We start from the raw sequence: 22,314 nt of genomic DNA, 5'->3' as shown, positions 1-22,314 counted from the left end.
CACGCATATAAATAATGCTGAATACATTTAAATTCAGGCAGACTAAGAGAAGGAACAGTGGAAGCCTACATATGCAACAGGCATGTTACGGTATATGCTTAGCTAACCTTTCCAGAACTCAAGACAGATGTATCTGCCATTTGCCCGGGTTGTGGGAAAAGGGTTGGATGAAGAAACATTCAGCATTTCTTAATTCATGTTTGACATCTGGGGCAGTATGTGCTTACATTTACATTATTTCTACTGTTCCCACATATGATGGGCAGGCCATAGTGGTGTCTATTTTCCACAGAAGCTGGGAATTGTAAAGGATTTATTCTGTCCGGAACTGCGAAAATAGCCAAATTATGCCACAATATTGTTTTGTTTCCAAAGAAATTAGACTAAGTGGTGTGCAAAAATAATTCAGTTTTTCGTTTCTAACAAAGGAATCAGCCAAATGTCAGCTAAACTAAGGTCAACATCCTCCCAGCAATTGAAAACATGAAGAAAGGCAAATATTGTAACACTATTTTTATTTAAGTGTTATGTGATATTTCCTGTTTTGCGGTCTTAACCTGCTTTTACCTATAAGCAGTTTGTGTAGGAAATATGTGTGAAACCATTTGTTGAGCCCAGAAAACTGCATGTTTTTAAACCCTAGACAACATTTTGTATACAGCAAGGGATAACTTTTGTAGATTGCTCCCAAAAAATAACTGAATTCTCAAAACAGAGAATGTAAATGGGAAAAGGGACACTGGTGACAAGGTTAACATTTTAAACTTTCTGAATTGAAGGTCGATCTGTGCAAGGTATAAACTGTTATATACAACAGCTTCTTCCAGGCAGAGAGGTATACAGATTTTGTAAACCTTGCAAACACCTGCAAAACCCCCAGCCAGCAATTGAGCTGTGGAATACAATGGTTTGCATTGATATTCAATCATGCATCACTTTATAATGACTAATATAAGAATAGAAATGTAATGCCAAGGAAAGCTGTGCATGTTTGAACTGTACTCACAGGTCTGAGTTTAGGGATGGGTAACACATGTACCACCCCTAACAATAAACACCTAAGATGCAATGCAATCTTGAGAGTTTTCAGGAAAAATGTATTTGTCCATGAAATGATAATAGCAAATCAATTGTCCTATAAATCTGCGTTTTCACACTTCTCCAGATAGAAATTAGTAAGCATGATCTGTGGTTGGGCCTACTGCACCAAACAAAAGGGCCCACAATCGTAAAAATGTTGTGTCTTGTGGAGAGAAAGAAATATGGAGCTGATCTGTAATTCTCAGTTTGGAAAGTAGTTACTTTTGTCCCACCTAGTGACCCGAGAATATCTTGTACTGCGACAAATGTGCCAATCCATGACAGCTAACAACAAGCATTGGTAATGCATCGGTTTGGCCTATGCAATGAATAAAGAGCTGTTCTCATCAATCATTGGGAGAAGGAGAGAGCTCTCTGACATATAATACGGGAGTGGAGAGGATGTGGTGCTGCGGCCAGAGCTGCTGACTGAAGAGCTGGAGATCCCGAGTCTCGGTAGCGCCACGCAGCACCCTGTGATTCTATGCAAATCACTTCATCTCTCCGGCTGATAAATTGTTATATATATACATTGCAAGAGTAAAAAGCAAAACTTTATGAGAATATAGTTCCACCAAAGCAGATGGTAACAATATTTCGGAGCAGGAAAACCGAGAAGAAAAGCAGACAAGGAACAAGCATTGGCAAATGCAGGAAAATATGCTACAGCCAAAAGAAATGGAGGAAAGGAAAGTGGCACGCACAAGAACTAATGAGAAGCCAGGAAAGAGATGAGGCGGGGTGTAAGTCCCTTTGAAGTTTATATTAAAAACAATACATTTCGGGGGCGTGGCTAGCAGCCACCGATGGCGGCAGCACCGTAGAGAGGCTCCCACAGTAAGGCGGCATCCCGCGTTAATCCGGAGGTAATATCCGTGAAATTCATTATCCAGTCGGGGCGGACTGGGTCTGGAGACCGTGCGACACCTACCAGAGCAGTTTTGAGGCAGCGGAGGCCCAGCAGTCGACGTAACGGTGAGGAGAGAGGAGGGGCCTGCTGTCCTCCCCAGCACAGCGGACTAGCCGGCAGGCGGAATCCGGGCGGAAGTACAATATCGGCGGATGACACTCGCCAGAAGTGCCGGACCCCCGACCGGACCTTCAGAAAGACTTGGAAAGCCTCTAATTCAAGGAGACGGGCTTGTAGAAGGTCGGCGTACCCGAGGCGCCCCCGATAACAGAGGGCGAGCCTTCAAGGAGGAAGCCGCGACTCGAGGACGGGACCGCCATCTTGGACGGCAGATCGGCTCCGGTTATAGTAACATGATCAGGTCAGCGCTGGACCCCTGGGCAGAGACCCCTGAAGCGAGGCGGCTGGGAGAGGGGCGCCGAGAGTGGGGGGGGAGGGTGATTTGCGATCCCCGCGGACCTCTGGGACACATCCTCAACAGGGCACGGCGAACGGTGGACCGCGAGGGTTCCCTCCCCCCCCCCCCCCCTTACAGGAGAGGAGGCAACACCGGGCACAGTAAATGGCGTACCGGCGGATTTGACTGGGTGTGCTCTGGGCCGGCAGAACACAGTCATGCTGCGGGACAATAAGGGCAGGCACCGAGGGTGCACTTGGGCGCGGACATTGAACTGTATACCCTCGTGTGGCCAAAAGGCTTAGTGCTCCGAGGCATGACTCAGGTGCATCACACTTAACACCGGGAGAGGGGCAGTGGAAATACCCCGGCTGCGAGAGATCTGCGGAGGACCCTGCCTGAACTCGCACCGCCCACGGTGGGCGAATCAGCAGATAAACCCACAAGTGAAACGGCCGGTGTCACTCCATACAGTGGGGCTGACGCAATTGGAACGCAGATAACAACCGGGAGACGTGAGCAGTGTCCTTCTCCCTGAATATAGGAGCGGGCTTCTGTTGGTGACTATAACGATCCCGAGTTGCACAACATGGCGAACAGAGGCCTCAGACACAGCTCCACCCAGGCCAAATTAGATAAATTCGCCTTTGATAAACAGACACCCCCCCCAGGAACAACACAAGCCCACAGGGAAAACGGCGGACGCTGAGGGGTCCAAGAAAGCAACGTTGGACGATGTTCTGGCGGCATTGGCCCAGGTACAGGAGACGGTGGGGGCGACGGCGACCGAAGTTACCCTGATACGCGCAGACCTCCAGAAGATGAACGAAAGAGTAAAACAAGTCGAAGTGGTGACCAAATCCTTAGTTGAAGATGTCTCTGAGCTACAAATCGAAATGGGTAAATTGCAAACACTCGGAGAAAAGCTGGATGATCAGGAGGGGCGCTCTCGGAGAAACAACGTCAGAATTTTAGGTGTGCCGGAGTCTGAACCTACAGGAGCTATGGACCTCTACGTGGAGGATATAATCAAGAATCAACTCCAGCCCAAAGGACTTTCGCATTTCTTTTCTGTGGAAAGGGCCCACAGGGTGCCAGGGGGAAAGCCGAGGAGACCGGGACGCTATTTTACAAGCGGCGCGAGTGGCACCAAACATCCAGATTCAAAACTCTAGGGTGTCATTTTTCCCAGACTACACGGCGGAAGTCTCACGGAAAAGGAGAACTTTTCTCGAGGTAAAAAAGACGTTAAGAGAGAAAGAATTGCCTTATTCAATGCTCTTCCCGGCCCGGCTCCGAGTAGTAGCGGACAAAAAAGTCTGGTTCTTCGACTCTCCTGATGCAACCAGGGACTGGCTTGAGGGTTGGCGCACTACGGGCCAACCACGAAAGACTCACAGACTGAATCACGGACACCGAGACGGCAGCCGGACGGGGTCGCAGTCATCAGGCAGAGGAGGAGCGGGAAGATCCCCGACACTTGAACTCACGGAGGCTGCCGGAAAAGAATGACCCGGAACTGTAGACGCAAGAATGAACGCTGTCTATTGTGACTGGAACTAATATTTTACTGTTGCAGATGGACTCTGGCCTGGTTGACCCCGGTTGCAAGCAGGGATGCCGCCTGCTTGGTGAGACACTCTCCCCCTACACGCAAGTACTCTGGTTTTGGGATGGGTTAAGCACTCTGCTCAGTTGGGGAGGCGGGCAGTTGGAAGTCTGTTACGCAGGGGGGCAGGGAAGGGGGGTGAGGGGGGGACTGTTTTGGTTCTGTTCGGAATACACAGGTATGGTCAAGGAATAATATAATGCATTCAGGCGGTTTACCTACAGTTTGGTACATATACAATCGGTCTGGTTCCTATGTTATGACATCACTCAGTCTACTGAACAGGAGGAGAGTTCACATTCTAGATACGAAGTATGTTAGACACACCAATGTCCTCATAACTGTATATGGCAGCCGCTCCCGACATTAAGAACGGAAGGGGTTGAACCACCGTCACGGGGCTCTTCCCTGTGAATACTGTCATGGAACGTGAGAGGACTGGGAGATAAGGTTAAACGTGGACTGGTATTGACCGCACTGAAAAGGCTGAAACCCGCCATAACACTCCTACAAGAGACACATTTAACAGGGGGGGCATCCAAGGCAATGGATAGGAGGGGGTACAAAATGGTAGTACACTCAGACTTCACGTCAGGATCTAGGGGGACCGGCATCCTACTCCAGAAATCCTCAAACTTTATTCCACTGCACACTAAGACTGACGGGCAGGGGTGCTTCGCCGCCCTGCAGGGACAGTGGGAGGGTAGGCTCCTTAACTTGGTTTCTGTATACATCCCCCCAGCGCTACACTCAGTGCAGCTCCCAAAACTTGCAGAAGTCTTGCTGACTCTCCCCGAAGGGGATGTTGTTCTGGGGGGAGACTTTAATGCCATTGTAGATACACAACTAGATAGATTCCCGACGATAGCTCCCACTGGGGGGCCCTCCCGCTTCCAGCGTTTTCTGACAGCTATGGGTCTCATTGATATATGGAGGCATATGCACCCCCAGGCTAAACAATACACCTTCCATTCCGCAGTGCACGGCAGCATGTCAAGAATAGACCATTTCTTAGCCCTAGGCAATGGTATCCAGCACACAGATGCCATATAAATTCACCCGAGGGGAATCTCGGACAACTCCCCGATCCCCCTGACGATGTCCACCCAGGAGAAGTCATGCAAGCGAATATACCCTATACACGCTACATATCTTAAGATCCCCCAAGTTCGCAAGGCTCTTAAACAGGTGACGACACAGTACTTCGCTGAGAATGTGGACTCAGTACGCTCCTAGAGGTTGTCTGGGAGGCATATAAGACTGTATTTAGGGGTCAAGCCATGAACTCAATTACAGGTTACAAAAGGGAGAAAGCTCAGGAACTAACCAGAATGGAATTAACATTACGGGAATTGTCGACAGAGAATGACCTGCACCCCACCCCGGACACGTCCCACTCACTTCACCTCCAACAGCAGCTTTACACAGATCATATGCGGACTCAGGTTAAGAGACACATAACGGATACACAAAACAGGATTTATGAAGTAGGAGACAAGGCGGGTAAGATGCTGGCTTGGCTAAATAAGAGGGGAGGTAGTTCTAGAGGTATACAACAGGTGAGGAACAGATTGGGGGAGATACACACGAACCCGGAACAAATAGTCGAGACGCTCGCGACCCACTTCGAAGAGGTATACACCCCTGAACGAGTTGTAACACCTGCAATGGCCAGAGCAGCGTTAGAGCAGATTGAGGTACAGACACTTCCCTCAGAAGCGGCTGCAGAGCTAGAGGCAGATATATCCACAGAGGAGATCCAATTGGCTATCAAGGCTCTGCACCCGGGCAAGGCGCTTGGGCCGAATGGCATACCTATAGAATGGTATCAATCGACGCCAGAGAGGCTAGGCAAACACCTACTGGCAATGTATAAGGAATGTTTAGGGAGGGGAATACTTCCACCAGATCAGAGACTGGCCAGTATAGTAGCAATCCCTAAGCCGGGGAAACCACCGGAGGACTGCTCCTCATACCGCCCTATCTCGCTACTTAATGCAGAAGTCAAAATCCTCGCCAAACTCCTGGCGACCCGACTTCTACCTCATCTGCACACCCTCATACATCCGGATCAGTCGGGATTTATGCCACATAGAAACACGGCACTCAATCTGCGCAGGTTACACGGGGTGCTGGCTAAAGCAGAATCGATCCCTACTCAAGCAGTAATATTGGCCCTGGACGCCAAAATGGCCTTTGACCTTGTAGAGTGGAACTACTTGTTTGAGGTTCTGACTCGGCTGGGTTTCAGCCCCACATTCACGGCATGGATTAAATTACTATACGCTGACCCTATTGCGCAGGTGGTGGCTAACGGCCATATCTCGCGACAATTCCCTCTGGGAAGAGGCACTCGTCAGGGTTGCCCACTCTCGCCCTTGCTGTTCGCACTCTCACTAGAGCCATTAGCCACATTAATTAGAACTACACCACTACTGATGGGAATTCGCGGGAGGACCGGCTTTCCCTTTATGCAGATGATATGCTGGTATATCTCACGGACCCCGAGCACGGGGTGCCAGCACTCTTGAATCTATGCGATAGCCACGGTAAAATATTGAGATACACACTAAATTGGAACAAATCGGAGATGTATGTCCTGAAGGGTCCGATCCCGGCACTAAGCACAGAATGCCCCCTAAGGGCTGCTGGATCTTCCTTTAAATACTTGGGTATCCATGTCACGAGGGATCCAACGGAATTTATGGATAAAAATTTGTGGCCACCCATGGACCGCCTTAAACAGGATGTCAAGTTCTGGGCGGGACTACCTCTGACGCTACTGGGAAAGGCAGCGCTATATAAAATTATGTAATTGCCCTGATTTTTATATATACTCGAAAATACTCCATATCCGGTGGTCCCGAGTTTCTTTAAAAAAGTAGCAGCACTGGTGTCAAATCTTCTGTGGGGGAACCTACCGGCACGCATTGCGCAATCCAAACTACACAGGGGCTGGTACGATGGTGGAATCGCACTGCCAAATCTGAAATTATATTATTGGGCGGCGCAACTGAAACCCATTAACCACTGGCTACACACTCCGCAAAACGATCCAGCATTTCAAGCAGATAGGGCACAACTAGGCATGAATAGCCTACTGGCTCTGTTGTACGATCGACGGAAAAGGCGCAAACTGGAAGGACCCACCAGACTAACCGTGATGATATGGCATACCAAATTCTGTAGGGACAGGAATCTGGTAGTAAACATAGATAAAACTAAGTACATGGTGTTTAATGGCATTACAACTAATTGCCCTTGTCCAACTATGGATGGACGAGCCCTGGAAAGGGTAAATCATTTTACCTATCTAGGACTGACATTAAATGATAGAATGAGTTGGGAAACCCAAATGACTAAGGCTAATCTGACCCTCTCTCAGTCCATGGGGGGTATCCTTAAAGTGCAGAAATCTTGTGTTCACAAGCTGGTCAGTGTACCGCTGGAAATATACAAGGTACAATCCAGATCTTCTACCCTTTATGGGGCAGAACTCTGGGGCCATTGTCCAGCGAATGAGATTAGTATAACAGAGAACAAATTCCTTAGACAACTGCTCTCCTTACCCACTAACACCCCCCTAGTCCCACTAAGGCTGGATACAAATCTGAGGCCAATTGCAGAAGTAATTGCCTCACGCCCGCTTCTTTACTGGCGTAGACTGTGGAGTGTCCCGGAGCTTGAGTGTTATAGAGAAGAACTAAAAATAGTCATGGCTCGCCCGGGTGTGGGGAGGATAAAGTGGTTATCTTTTATAAGGGGGCATGCGTCCAAGATAGGCATGGAGAATCTCTGGTCTAACCCGGAGGACACATGCAAATCTATCTCAAAGAGAACCCTGGCTGAGTCTATAAAACATCATAACCTTGAAGAGGTCTTTCGAACAGCCAGGCCATCTAGTCTCACCGACAGTTTCTTGCACTTTAAGAGTGTTTACAGTTTTGAGAAAGAGTTAGATGCTATAGAACCTGTCTTGGCAAAAAAATTGTTTCTACAATTCAGATATGGCACATTACCCCTCTATTCCTATTCTGATAAATGGAAATTGGGTTTAGCTCGTCCTTGTCCAGGTTGTGATGACCCGAATGAATCTCTAATCCATGTAATTTTGTTTTGTCCTGCTTATTCTGCCAGCAGGAAAAAATTGATTATACAGTTATGTGTTAACCTAGGACTGAGGAACTATATAGACTATTTTAGAATTTTAAAAACTGATACTGATGCATTGATAGTTACTGCTATTTCCAAATTCTTGTTCTCGATGTGGTTAACTAGACGAAGACTGATCCATGTGTAGCAAACCGCTTATGTGGGTGGATGGCTCTGTCCTAGTAATAATCAGTTTTTTATCTGTTTTAAAGGAAATTTCTTAGTTTTTGTATCTTATTGTTATGTCTTTAATGTCATATTATAACCGCACGACAACCGATTACTGTAAATATGCTAATTGAGATCTACAATGCATTGGATGAGTTGTAAATGTATTGTTTTTTTTTAACTGTTATGTACTTTTATGGTTCATTAACAAACCGAAATAAAGTTGACTTGATGATGATGATGATATGGCATACAGCGACAGCGGCACTAGGATGGAAGGAGAAAATAACCAAGCTTACACCATTATGGGACTCCCGAGCCCTGGGTAACATGAGAAACAGCAGAGGCTTCTCGCACTGGGATGCAATAGGGATATCTACAGTGGGGGATCTATGGGAACGGGGCGGCGTGGTGCATTTTGACAGGCTGAGAGAGCTATATGACCTGGGAGGGAGGGAGTTATACAGATATATTCAGATACGGCATGCGTTGCTCGCCGCCATACCCCCTGACACTGAATTGCCGGAATCGACCCCGCTTGAAGACCGCCCTCTTACAGATTTCATGGTAGAACGGGCGACGTCGCTCATGTACCGTAAACTACTCCACAACTTACCGGACCCAATGACTCCTTTGAAGGAGAAATGGGAGAGCGATACTCATGAGATGGACGAGCAAGAATGGAATGAGGCGATGGCATCGCCTAAGGAAGTCGGCATCTCCGCCAGACTGAGGCTCGTCCAATAAAATTTTTTACATAGGGTTTACTACACTAGGACTACACTACACCGCATTAACAGAGCACAACACCCTTACTGCCTACATGGGTGTGGGGAAGAAGGCACGTTCTTTCACACTATATGGGACTGCCCCCGTATCCAGGAGTATTGGAAAAAAATATTGCGAACAGTATCACAGACACTTGAGATCTCTCTACTACCTGAACCACGGAGGTGCCTCTTAAATGTGTGGGAAGCTACTGATTTGTCCAGATATGGTCAGCTATGGGTCATGTTGGGCATGATAGTTGCCAAGCGAGACATCGCACAGCGCTGGGGAGTGGCGGAAATGCCAACAAATACACAATGGTGCCTCAACATGGACAAAATAATGGTGACTGAAAGGGCGGTGTACTCCAACCGAGCTTGCCTGGGAAAATGGAATAAAATCTGGACCAAGTGGAACATATATAGAGGGGAGATCTGTGACCCCTTGCTGGAAGACGATCAAGCTGTGTCGGATGAGGAAGGGGAGAAGGATTAGCAGACTTCACAGATCCCGAAGGGAAGGGTAGCCATAACACGGGAGGAACCAAGCATTGGAGGGTGGATTCTAGTGGGACGCCTGGGGAGATAACAAGGGGACCACGAATGGGAGAGCCTGTGCACTCAAACTACCACGACATAGCGTAGTTAGGGAGGAGTTAGATTGATTTGACACAGGGGGATGCTTTGTTACTCGGTCAATGTGACCAACGACCAAACTGAAAGACCAAAATGTGATTCCTTAAACTTTTTACGTTTTGTTATTGTTTTGTGCAAAAAAAAACAAAAAAAAAAAAACATGACTTGATCAGCGAATTATGATTACACTGTACCTTTCTTTGATATAGTAATAAGGATTATGAAAGAATGACATTTGATTCCATCTTGAAACTAATGCACGATGTTCGTCGTATTGTGATGGCGGCCAGCCCTATGGGTTGTAGGCCTACAGCTGTGTAAACTTAAAGGTGCAATAAAGGTTTTTGGGAAGAAAAAAAAACCAATACATTTCTCCGCACAAGCGCTGTGCAGGCGAAGCCTAAAAAGGACCACTCAGTAGGATTCACTAAATCCGGCCCCATTAATATATCGGAGGCAATTTTGTTTGAAAATCGCACCAAAAAGGGCTTTGAATACAGAGGTAGAAGCCTGCGAGGGACGATGGAGGTTCATCCCAGCATTCACATTCACAAAATGACAAATGTTATTGCAATGCATTGAGCCCTTAAATGGGCGGTGCCTGTAATACAAAACTGAAATTAGAACAATGTTAAGGGCAATGCGAATAGCATACAGCCATCCACTAGACCTCGGTGCGCACAGTCAACATTATTACAGTGTAAGCTGTTCCCTCATTAATATTTTGCAAATAGATACCACCCTTTCTGAGGTTTTGGAATACAATTAATTTATTGATACATCTCATTAATGCCAGGAACGGGGAATGATGGTTTAATGCACCCTTTTTCTAACAATTCACAATAAATCAGAACTGCAAGTCACAGACATTTGTCACACACAATGTACCTATGGTATATTATGACATGGTGTACTCAAAAATGGATCAATAGTTTTGGCTAATATTGACCTGTAGACAGTCTTCTCTATTGACTGGACCATTAGTTGGAGGAGACTTGTGCCATTGAGGATGTAAACCTCTCTTCCTGCAGCAATCGTCACACTATATGGATGAGCTTTGGCAAGCTTAACCAAAAGATAAAAAAGCTTTCAGTAAAATGAGGAAGGAGTCTATAACACCAACCCTGCACTATTCAATGTATATGTAAAACAAAACTCTCTGGGGCCTTGCAAGAGAGGGTAGTTGACTCCCCAGTAGTTACCAACGAGTTTTTCCAACAGTTCCTCTTTCGGGACAATGCTGTCATCTTATTCTAGAGAGGGCACAGAGAAGTTCAAGAGCTTTGTTATTTTACACTTATAAGTCCATGTTTATACTCCAGGTGAAGCAGCTGCTTTTGAAGGGTTCTTTGAGGTTAAGAGAGAATACCCAATCAATCAAGTGACTGCCAAGAAAAAAGGAGGGTCCATGGGGCGTGGCCAGCTAGCTGCCATGGCGGACGTGACTCTTTAGAACTCCGGCCAACTCCCCTAATTATCCGCCCTACTGATCCTGAAACGGTGCCATCAACGCCAAAAATCAGCGGAACCGGAGCACCGTTCATGAAAGGCAGCTAATACAACCGTCGAAGCGTCAACTCACCAGGTAGAAGTGCAGCTGGTGTCCAGAGACGTAGTGCGGCCTGGGACGAGTGCGGGACCGGGCAGGAGCTGTGAGGAGGAGGCCACTGCGGGGCTGACACCGGGGAGCGGCCAGACTCGCCACGCCCTGTGGTCGCAGCTGGCGGTGAGTCCCTGCGGGGTTGCGGACTGCTTGTGGAGGTGCCGACGGGCTCCCGGGGGACGGAGGTGACACACTGACCCCACGGGGCTGGCGGTAGACGCCCAGGAGCTAGCTGGAGTGCAGAGCATCGCCCGGGCCTGCCTGTCACGTAGAGGGGCCAAGGTGAGGAGCTCGACTGGTGAGAGCTGCGGCCCTGTGGCGGCCCCCACACCAAAATATGCGGTGACTGGTGTATTGCCCTACCGCTAGCAGAGAGGTGCCGGATATATGCCCAAACGTCGAACAGCCGTCATTTCTGGCACAGTTATCTTTGGTGTTGACACCTCACGTGGGACTCCCTTGGCTGCTAGGTGGAGACTTTAACTCGGTACTCGACGTCAATATCGACAGATCCCCCCCCCCCCCCCCCTTCGAAGGACACCAGCTGTGTCAAACATGCGGACGCTCACAGACTGGCTATAACACTGGGCACTGATAGATATCTGGCGCACCCTCCACCCCAACAAACGTATCTACTCCTACTACTCTGCGCTGCACGACTCGCATGTACATTTGGACAGGGAAGTGGGCTCACACTCTCTAATGCACCTGGTAGAAATGTCAGAATATCTAGGCCGGACGCACTCCGACCATAACCCCTTGCGCATTCAGCTCACCTGGGAAGCTGGTCGTCCCCCCATCCCCACATGGTGCCTACAGCCTGCAGCGCTAGAGGATCCAGAATTCCGGGCATCCCTCGGAACGGCTGTCCTCACATACCTTGAACTTAATGAACGTACAGTGAGCAATGCTCTGGTGGAATGGGATGCCCATAAAATAGCAACTAGAGGTCACTGTCTGGGAACCACTTGGAACATCCATAGGCATCTGTCTCTGTCACTCACCCGCCTAGAATCGCAGCTACTCCAATACGAGCGTGAGAACGAGGGAGGGGGTAGACACTCGGACCGCCTGGAAGACCTAGGGCCCAGCACGCGGAGCTTATGGAGCAGTTGCGCTGCCACAACTACGCCGCTCACACTGCTCGAACGCATGCTACAGCAGATAGAGCGGGCCACCTCTTAGCTTGGTTGCTGAAGCAGGAAGGTTGACACGCCCCAATTGGAGCCATTCATACGCCAGGAGGGAATCTGGAGTACACACAGCGCGAGATTCATGGTGTAATGGTGGAGCATTATACACAATTATACAGCTCGAGGAAACGTTGATAAGGCCCAGAGCTGGAAAGATTCCTGGAGCCTGTCCAGCTGCCCACAGCATTGGCAGCACACCAGGAGTTGCTCAACGGTCCTCTTACCTTAGACGAGCTCGGAGATGCGATTCGGGCTAGGGCGACCGGTAAAACGCCTGGACCGGACGGCCTCCCGGCTGAATATTACTAAGCCTATCGGGTACCTCTGGTGCAGCGGTTACACACCCTGTGCTCCGACACTCTGGAGAAGGACACGCTGCCACACTCAATGAGCGAGGCCTACCTGGTGTCCCTGCTGAAACCAGATAGGGACCCCACAGCCCTGGGATCCTATAGACCTCTGGCACTTCTCAACACAGACTATAAGATATTCGCCAAGGTGTTGGCAGACCGGCTGACATTGGTGGTCCCCGAGCTGGTTCACAGTGACCAAAATTGGTTTGTACCAAAACGCAGCACATCGCTAAATCGGCGAAGGTTTTTTAGGGTAGCATCGGATAGTGTGGGGACGTGGGCCAGAGTGGGGTGCCTTGTGCTGGACCTAGAAAAGGCCTTTGATTGTCTCAAATGGAGCTACCTACTGGCAGTACTAGCAAGATATGAGTTGGGTCCCGGATTCCTACAGATGGTTGGCCTCCTATACAAGAATCCCACTGTCAGAGTTCGGTTGGGACCCTACATATCCGATGCCATTCCAATATGCAGGTTAATTATACAAAACAACAAGGGCACCCATTCGAGTCAGCACAGGACCTCGGGGAACATATTTATGAGAACAACAGTGGTCCCATGCACAGGAGAATTAAGAGCACAGAATAAATATAGACACAATGGAAACTATATTAAGTACTGACTTGTCCAGCCGGAGAGAGGTCCAATTTTTACTTCAAACAAAGAATGTTTTTAAAAGAATACTTCAACAATGCCATAGAGAAGGGCACAAGTCTGTACCCAAACATATACAAATTGGCATAGTGAGGAAAGTAGTCAGAGAATAGAGCAGAGTTTTTAGGCAGAAGCTGTAGTTTTCTGTAGATATTGGAATAACAGAAATTCCATTTAACACCATTACTAGCCTAACATTGCAGTTTACACATTTCACAGTATATGGTGTTTTAAAAAAGTCGACGGCGTTTTGATCCCATTTAAAGAATCAGAGGGATCATCATCAGGACAGAATAATGCCTAAATATTACAACCCATGATAGCCAAGGGAATCAGCCTGACCACAGTGGGGGCCGGCCAGGTAGAAAACAGCGTGTTATTAGATCCAAGGAACGGAACCATCAAGATACTGTGTGTGTTGTCGAGTGAGCAGGGATCAGTCTCCTGTTGTTCGGGAGAAGGTATCTAAGGCGCGCCAGCGGTATGCTCGGTCACGTCGGGGGAAGGAGCCTTGTTACTGGGCTGAGATAGCTTCCCTGGCCGTTCCAATATGCAGGGGCACAAGACAGGGGTGCCCACTATCGCCCCTACTGTTCGCCCTGGCAATTGAGCCCTTAGCAGCAGCGCTACGTGCGACGCTGGGGGATTGAATACCCCTGGGTGACGCGGTGCACCAAGTGTCTCTATAAGCGGACGATCTCTTGATCTATGTAAAAGACATAGAGAATATACCGGACACCCTACGTGAGTTCGAGGCTATTTCGGGACTCCGGGTAGAACGCTGGCAAGTCGTGCATCTACACCTTTGGGAAGGGAAGCGGAGACCCGGGGTACCGGTTACATGGCACGAGGGTAGAGTGGAGAGAGGGCACTTCCGCAACCTGGGCATCCAGATACACCGTCAACCGACGGAGCTATTTGACGGGAATCTGAATGGGCAATCAAGGCGCAGGTACGCTTCTGGAATACGCTCCCATTGTCGGTCGCTGGTAGAGTGGCACTATCCAAGATGGTGATCCTACCTCGCCTCCTGTATTATTTTGCTAATCTCCCTCTATATATCCCAGCATCTTTGTTTGCCACACTCCCTGGGTTGCTCAGGGTTTTCCTTTGGGGGAACGCCAAACATAGACTAGCATTGGCAAAATTGTACCTGCCGACCGACCAGGGGGGGTCTTGCTGCACCCTGCTCCGAACACTACTACTTGGTCGCACAATTACATAGGGTCTTCTGCTGGCCTGCAGACAGGGGCAGAGACGACACGGCGACTACGCTCCCTCCCTACTCGCTGTAGCAAATCACTAGGCTTTTCCATCCAGCCACTAAGGTCACATGGCTGAGGCCACTCTTTCTAGCGGTCGCATATAAATGCTACCGCCGCAGCCTCTACCTCACCAGAACGCATACCCCCAATGCTCCAGCAATACCTATAGAGGGATCCCCGCCGGACCTGGAGAACTAACACACGCGGAGCTCCGGGACTGGCACGGAGCGGACATGCAAACATTGGGAGATCTATATCAGGACGGAGAAATCCTACCATTTGAATCCCTCGCTGAGAACACAGGGCTGCCACTGGGGCACTTCTTGAGACATAGATCACTGAACGCAACGCTAACTGCCAAATGGGGGGACATGACTACAGAACAGAGCCAGCACCTCACCATACAGTACCTCCACGTTATGGGACGGGCCGGCATTTAATCCGCTGGTTTGCGGCGTCACTCCAAACACACGCAGTGATCAGCCTCGACCCACTCGCCGCAAGTGGGAGACAGATCTGGGGCGCCAGCTGGGAGACAGGGAATGGGAAAAAGTGTTGAAGAGCCCAGTCCGCGTACCCAGAAATGTGCGTTTTAGATACAGCTGTTTATAGTCCACAGAGCATATCTTATCCCTGAGCTGATTAACAGATACTTCCACCGCGAGGATGCGGTATGTCCGCGTTGCTCGGAGCTCGGAGCGGGATTGATACATATGCTATGGGACTGTCCCGAGCTGCACACCTACTGGGGGGCAGTCAGTGAGCGGTTGCATACATGCACAGGGCGCGACATCCCCTTTGAATGGCCCACTTACCTCTTACATCAGTTCCATAGAACCCCGACCACAAAAATCACATCTAGGTTCCTTGACCTGGGACTGGTGGTTGCCAAGCTCCTACTTACGAAGCAGTGAAAAGCACAGGATCCACATACACGCTTTGTGATACTCACTTTTAGCTTGGGCCAAAGCGGAGGAACTTACTATAGTGAGGGAAGAAACGATGGGACTGAGAAAAGAGCCCATAGCCACCCAGTGGGGGGGACTACTCCAGACCCTGCGACAGACCGGGGGGGGATAGTCTGGGGGGGGGGGGGGGCAGCTGGTGGACAGCTGATGAGACTGTGCACTGGAGACTTAGCATCCCACCAATAGTTGATAGTGCCATTAGATACTCGCACTTCTAAGTGATACCACCTGCCTGTCATGGCCCGGCCCTACCCTGCATGCATGTCAGAATCAGTCAAAGAAAAATAAAATAATAATGTTTCATTATCATTTTATTTTTCTCTGACTGACTCCGACGAGTGGAGTGATGCTCCTCCGTCATTAGGGAGGAGCCGCCACTCGAAAAATAGCAAAAAAGGATTATATTCTGTATAGAATGCCTATAAATTAAATATACCAGATGCAGAATATGACAGATAGTGTGGTAACAATGAACTTTTCATCTGTAAAATAGTCCCTCATTCATTCCAATAAAAACACTTCCTAGGGGGTGTACTGATACACCGTTAGCTCATAGAATAAAGTGACAAAGAATTACTCCTCATGGCAAAGCCAAAGCACACTGTGCATATTTTTAAGAACTGATAACAATAGGGCTCGTAGACTGCTGCATTTTCAAGCCAGAACTACTAATATGGACTTCTTCAATAATGTAATAATGTGGTTAGGCTGGTACTTTCATGTATGCACTTGCAAACATTCAAATGTAACTGATGTCAAAATTATTAAACTCACTTAGTGAAGTTTCTTATATCTATTCACAACACAAATGCAAAATAAAATCAGAAGGTGCAATAAACTGAATGAATTACAGAGTGAAGAGATATCAATGGCCTGTGCGATGTCCTTATGAAAAAAACTGAAGTAACTTTGCCGCTAAACGCACAGATATACCATCTCTAAATGCAAGTGATGCGTCGAGATACATTACCAGAGATACAGTAAGCAAGGATCATATGCTTTCTTGGCCATAGGAATGATGCATTGTGACCTCTCCATATATTTATTTGCCAAAAACTTTGCTGCTCTCTGCTGATGCTCCATTCTGGACTACTTCGATAGGTGAAAAAGAGAGAAGGAGCTTGTCTCTGTCATGTGAATAGTGATGCGCCTATGGCTCTGTGACACAGTCAAGCATCTGAGTTCCAGTTCCATTAGGAAGAAGAAGCCTACCAAGAAAGCCTTGGAATTAGAACTAGAATAAGTTGTGATTTACTGCAGCAGAACAGTAACAGTTCTACAAAGAACTAGCGTGTTAACCTAAAGTCATACAATGTGATAGCACAGGGCACCATACTTGTGAAAAAACTGCTTGTGTCCTTCACTTTTTTATGCAGCCTGTTCAACCTAAATAATGGTCCTTTTCAGTTATAGAAGTAAGAAAGACCCAAAAAACAAAGGTATTCTATTATGATGGAGGTGATAAGTATACTGGGGTAAAAGGTATATACTGCAGTTGGTAAGATGCTGTTCGTTACACAAGAGGAAATACTGCTTACCCCAAATATTAATCTACTGGGTTACTTCAGGTGGCAAAAATACTTAAGGGGTAAATGTACTACCAATAGCGGTACTTATTTTTATCTGCATGCCAACAAGCATTCAGGAGTGTGACAAGAATGAATGGGCTGAGTTACAAGTTGCCTTAATTCACGATGAAAGTGTTGTAGGTGTGAAAGAAGAGGAATGAAGAGATGAATATGCTAAGTATTGGGATTTGCGACAATTTATTGAGTGGGTGGAATAAGGTTGGCCAAGAAAATCTAGGATTTCTAAGAGTTTAAAACACTTTTGGGAAATCAAGAATGAATTGTCAGAAGTTCATGGAACCGTTTTCAGAGGTGATAGTCTGATTCCTCCATTCATGCTGAGAGACAGCATAATGAAGTTCTGCCAAGAAGATTATTGTAGCATTGTTAAAATTAAACTGAGTCAAGAGAGTCATGAACTGGTAGCGGCGGCCGGAATGTAAATAAAATGAACCAACATATGCAAGCCAATCATTCAGGAGAAACCATGACACACTGTGGCCATATATATTATGGGTCCTATTGAAATTCATTGCTATGATTGATGTATTTTCCAGATTGCCATCTATCAAAATTGTAGATGTTGCAGTCATCCTGTGCCCTGGGCACCCCCCAACTTTTCGCTGACTGATACTGGTGGTAACTGATTCTGACTGACTCTGGGCTCTGCTTAACCAGGCCCAGGGCCAGTGCTCTGCTGAAAGAGACACATTAGGATACAGTTAATACACCTACATACACTAGGGTACACAATGATATGGTGGGGTACCCCTGTGATTGGCATGGCCTCCCCTATAGGCCCCTAGTATATAATAGGGATGGGGGACTGAAACTACCTAGAAATCCCCAGTACCCTGGGGCATGGCAGTTTAGAGGCCAGCAGCCTTTTTCTGCACTTGCATGTGTGCGCTGCTGAAACCTGAAGTCGGTTTAAAAGCAGCACTGGGTGCCAGGACTGCTTTTAAAAAGTAAAGTGTGCCCAAACTGGACTTTGGGGTTTGGGGCACTTAAAAATGGATAAACTACAATGTTTTGGCATCATAAGGACCCCGGGCTCTCCTCTAGGTATCCCAGCGGTGGGGGGACAGGTATTTATAAGGTACAACCTTATAAAATTCGTTTTTATATGCCTGGGTAAAGTGAAATTTCACATTTCACTCCCCACATTGTGGTAAAGTGCTGCTCAAATTCGACTTTGATGATAGAAGCACTATGGAGGGAGAATTTGCAATATTTCTACAGATTCAGAACCCCTAAAGTCTCCCCTAGTTGCACAAGGGTGGGGTTCCTGTAGATATAAGGCAAGTACTTTTAAAATATGGTTTTGTACGTCCTGGTGCTGGAAAAAGGGCCCAAGTCATTTTTCCCATTGCAAATCCCCTGTTACATAGGTTAATATTAATAACTATTGATAGGAGAGGGATAGAAATGCCATTCCAAGACTTCCCAGAATGGTAATAATAAATCCAACAATATCACATTGTTGAATTTCTCCTAAAGTGTACATGCAAGAAGTTATTAGACTTTCTTGTTTTGTGGGTCCAAATTCAGTCTTCCAGTGTTCTGCCTATATTGGTCAAACCGGAAGTATACCCGAGTCATGGAGAGGCAGCATTTTACATCCTATCTTCAAGGCCGGTACAAGGTCCGATCCAGGCAATTACAGCCTCATCGCACTTATAGATGTCAAGGCCAAAATCTATGCCTCGAATCTTTTGAGGGACTTGGAAGATTGGGTCTGTGCGAATAAGATTCTGCCGATCACGCAGACAGGTTTCAGGCCTGGTACCAATACATCATGCAACCTGTGGCGCTAAATCTTATGGTGGATAAAGGAAGGGAAAAATCAGCCAAGGTATACCCGTGCTTTGTAGACCTCAAAGCAGCGTTCGACACAGTCCCGAGGGAGGCATTATGGCGAAAGATGGCCAACTGGGGAATACCATCAAAGCTGTTGCGGGCCATCATAAATCTATACTCGTACACCTGGGTTAGAATAAAACTAGCCAATGGCGATAGAACGACAGGAAAAATCCCCACCTATGTTGGCCTCAAACAGGGCTGTGTTTTGGCACCAACTCTTTTCAACATCTTCACAGCGGACCTGGACAAGTGCATCGCGGAAATAGAAAGTGATCCACCAAAGTTAGCCAACCACAAAATTAGGAGCATACAGTATGCAGATGACATCGTCCTCTGCAGTCAGACCCCGTTGGGTCTACAACGCTCCATCACGAAGCTCAACAATTACATCAGTGCACAAGGTCTGCAAATCAATTACAATAAAACAAAGATAGTCTGTTTTGCCTCTCGGCCAGGGAGGAAATCCTTTAATTGGCACATTGCAGGCAATACAATAGAGCAGACCCCCACTTACAAATACTTGGGAGTAGTAGTCGATGCCAGGTGGTCGCTGAAAGATCATCAGTCATACAGAAAGGCTCAGGCAATCAAACTAAGCTTTGCCCTACATTTATTAAAAACGAAACTGAATTGTCCATCTAACTCGCATTTGTTGAAGGTAATAGCTGCGAAATTTCTCCCATCTCTTACGTATGGGTCGGAACTGTATAGGGGAAAAGACGCTAACTTCTTGAACACACAACAATCAGAGCTGTTCAAATACATTTTCTAGATTCCGAGGTTTGTTTCCCAATCACAGATCCGGTTGGAATTTGGTCTATTAAATCAGCACCAAATCAGACAAGCAGTCATATTAAAAACATGTTGGAAACTAAGATCTGCTGAAGAGAATACGCTCAGGGGCCTCTGTAGGTTTGAGATGAACAACCAGAAAAAGTCAAAAAACCCATGGAAAATGGTATGGGAGAACGCCGTGTCAAACCTCAAGTTGGAAAAGGAATGGAACACAAACCAATCATTTGCGGCCTTCAAAAAAGAGACCAACGCGGCAGCAAAGCAAAGATCATGGGCAATAGACAAAGCTGCTATAGCGAAGAAAAAGCACGGTTGGACTGTGCTGGCCACGTATGGGAAATTGGAGCCGCAACCATATTTAGTTAATCACATATCCCCAGCAGCTCAAAAAACACTTCTAAAATTACGGCTGGGAACCTCCATATTAAAAGATCAGACACCTGCATGGAAGCAAACACGGCCGACACCTGTTTGTAGACTATGTGGGCAAATGGAAGAAACTATGATGCACATACTGTGCATTTGTCCGGCTTTGACAAACTTGAGACGTTATTACCTACTCCACGTCTTCCGATTTTCTCAAATTAGATCATGCCGCCCGGCCGTCATGCTAGCTCTGAACAGCTACCAACTGCAAACAGCCTGCAGGGCCGCTAGATTTAGTCGAAAGGCACTTCAGCTAATAGTGAACATTGAGAACAAGGATTCCAAAGGTCTGAATCCTATTGTGTGAAGTGCAATAAATCAGTTACATTTGCAAATATATCATGCACACAGACATTACAGACAGTTTTCTTTTTTAATGATCCGTCAGCTTGTACATTATAGTTTTAAATCATGTGTTTTTTCTTTTTTATGCTAACAATATTGTAAAGGTTTTAATTAACTACATACAATAAAAATTTACTTACTTACTGGTCAGAGTTAAGTGGTTTAGCCAGGCTGCCATGAAAAGGTGATAAAGAGCCCCTGGGCTTAACCAGCTCTGCTGGCAGGTCAGTGTGCTGTGTTCAATGTGCTCATGTCTTTGTAAAAATGATGTTTTTGTAAACATTGCAATTCGAGCGTAGAATACTTTAGCATCCAAGGGTAGAATCAGCATTTCATTTAACATCAGAAGGGAGGGCGGGGTACTCAGATATAGAAGTTCGAAATCAGTTTTCTAAGCAGGAGATGGAAGGAATAATGGAATGAAATTGTTAATAGCAAGCTCGGAAAGAGATGAAGCTTCTATTTAGTGCATTTTGGGGAATGTAGGCAGAAAGGATAGCTCTTGAAAGTGTTGGGCCGCAAGGATTGGTTAGGCAGAAGGGGAGGAGTGTTGACGTACTAATTAAACGAGGTGGTGAGTGAGCAACATGCATATCGCGTTTTCCGTTGAGCAGTATCAGATGGAATTTGAGTGTTTAAGAAGCAGCCACGAAGGTACGAAAGCTAGTTTCAGTGGTTCTTCAACTAAGCACTGTGTATTAAGAATCCTGTGGTTATAGATGGAAGAAGGGGTTAAGTGTGTTTTCTACATAGGTTATCGGAAAGTTAATTGAGGAGGGGAGAAGGCGGGTAGTAGAGGCTTGTTTAGATTGCAGAGTCAGGAGTACTTAATTACATCTTTAGAGGGAAAATGCTGGGCAGGGTCACCTGCGTAACCTTGAAAGTTTCCTAAAGCATGAATTGCAATTTTTGTTCAGATGTGGGGATGTTTTAATTTGCACAATCTAATGTCACCGTTCTTTTATTTGTAGCAAACCCCTGACGAAGGGCCACAAATGGCTTGAAATGCATTGGGTATTAAATCTTGCAAAAGCTGAGGATTTTTTAATGAATTCTAGCGTGCCCAGAAAAAAGGACTGGATTGTCATATCTGGCGCATGAGAAGCTGTAAAGAAAACATTGCATCCTACGTGTGTCATTTTAAAGAACAATGAATAAATGAATACAAATACTTTTGAGCAGTTTCAGTGACTTTAAAAGTGATTAATGGACAACTTTTTCTCGTGAAAATTTCGATGAAGGCTGTGCGCTTGGAAAGGAGTGTAATTGCGCTTCCCCTTCAGCTGTTCCATAGGAATGCCAGGCCAGGGGGCGGGTCGTAAACTATGCACTTCAAAGCGGAGGGCAGAGACCATTGTCATTTACAGCTATGAACTTCCCACCTTAGGCAGATGGTACGATTAAGGAAGGTATGAGCAGATGCAGGGGAGCGAGTCTAAGTAAATTAGCCATCCTAGGGGTGTGTTTAGCCAGCTCTTACCTCCTTGCTGGAAAATCAGCCATTATGGATTTGGAAGATTTGATTCACTCTGGGACAAAATAAGGCCACACTCTACAGGATATAG

The 22,314-nt window shown here is 46.9% G+C and overlaps 1 protein-coding gene across 1 annotated transcript in view; it reads right to left on the bottom strand.

The window, feature by feature from the left end:
• Positions 1 to 16,835, bottom strand: part of STPG3 (sperm-tail PG-rich repeat containing 3) — a 440,796-nt gene extending 423,961 nt beyond the window's left edge. Inside the window, exon 1 of the mRNA XM_086920018.1 lies at positions 16,723 to 16,835. Coding sequence (XP_086776144.1) covers positions 16,723 to 16,835 — 113 coding nt within the window. The remainder of the gene's footprint in view (positions 1 to 16,722) is intronic.
• Positions 16,836 to 22,314: the final 5,479 nt, after the last annotated feature.

Source organism: Lissotriton vulgaris, chromosome 5 (assembly GCF_964263255.1).
Source record: "Lissotriton vulgaris chromosome 5, aLisVul1.2, whole genome shotgun sequence".
Taxonomy (NCBI): Eukaryota; Metazoa; Chordata; class Amphibia; order Caudata; family Salamandridae; genus Lissotriton; species Lissotriton vulgaris.
This window is presented reverse-complemented; position numbering and strand designations above follow the sequence as displayed.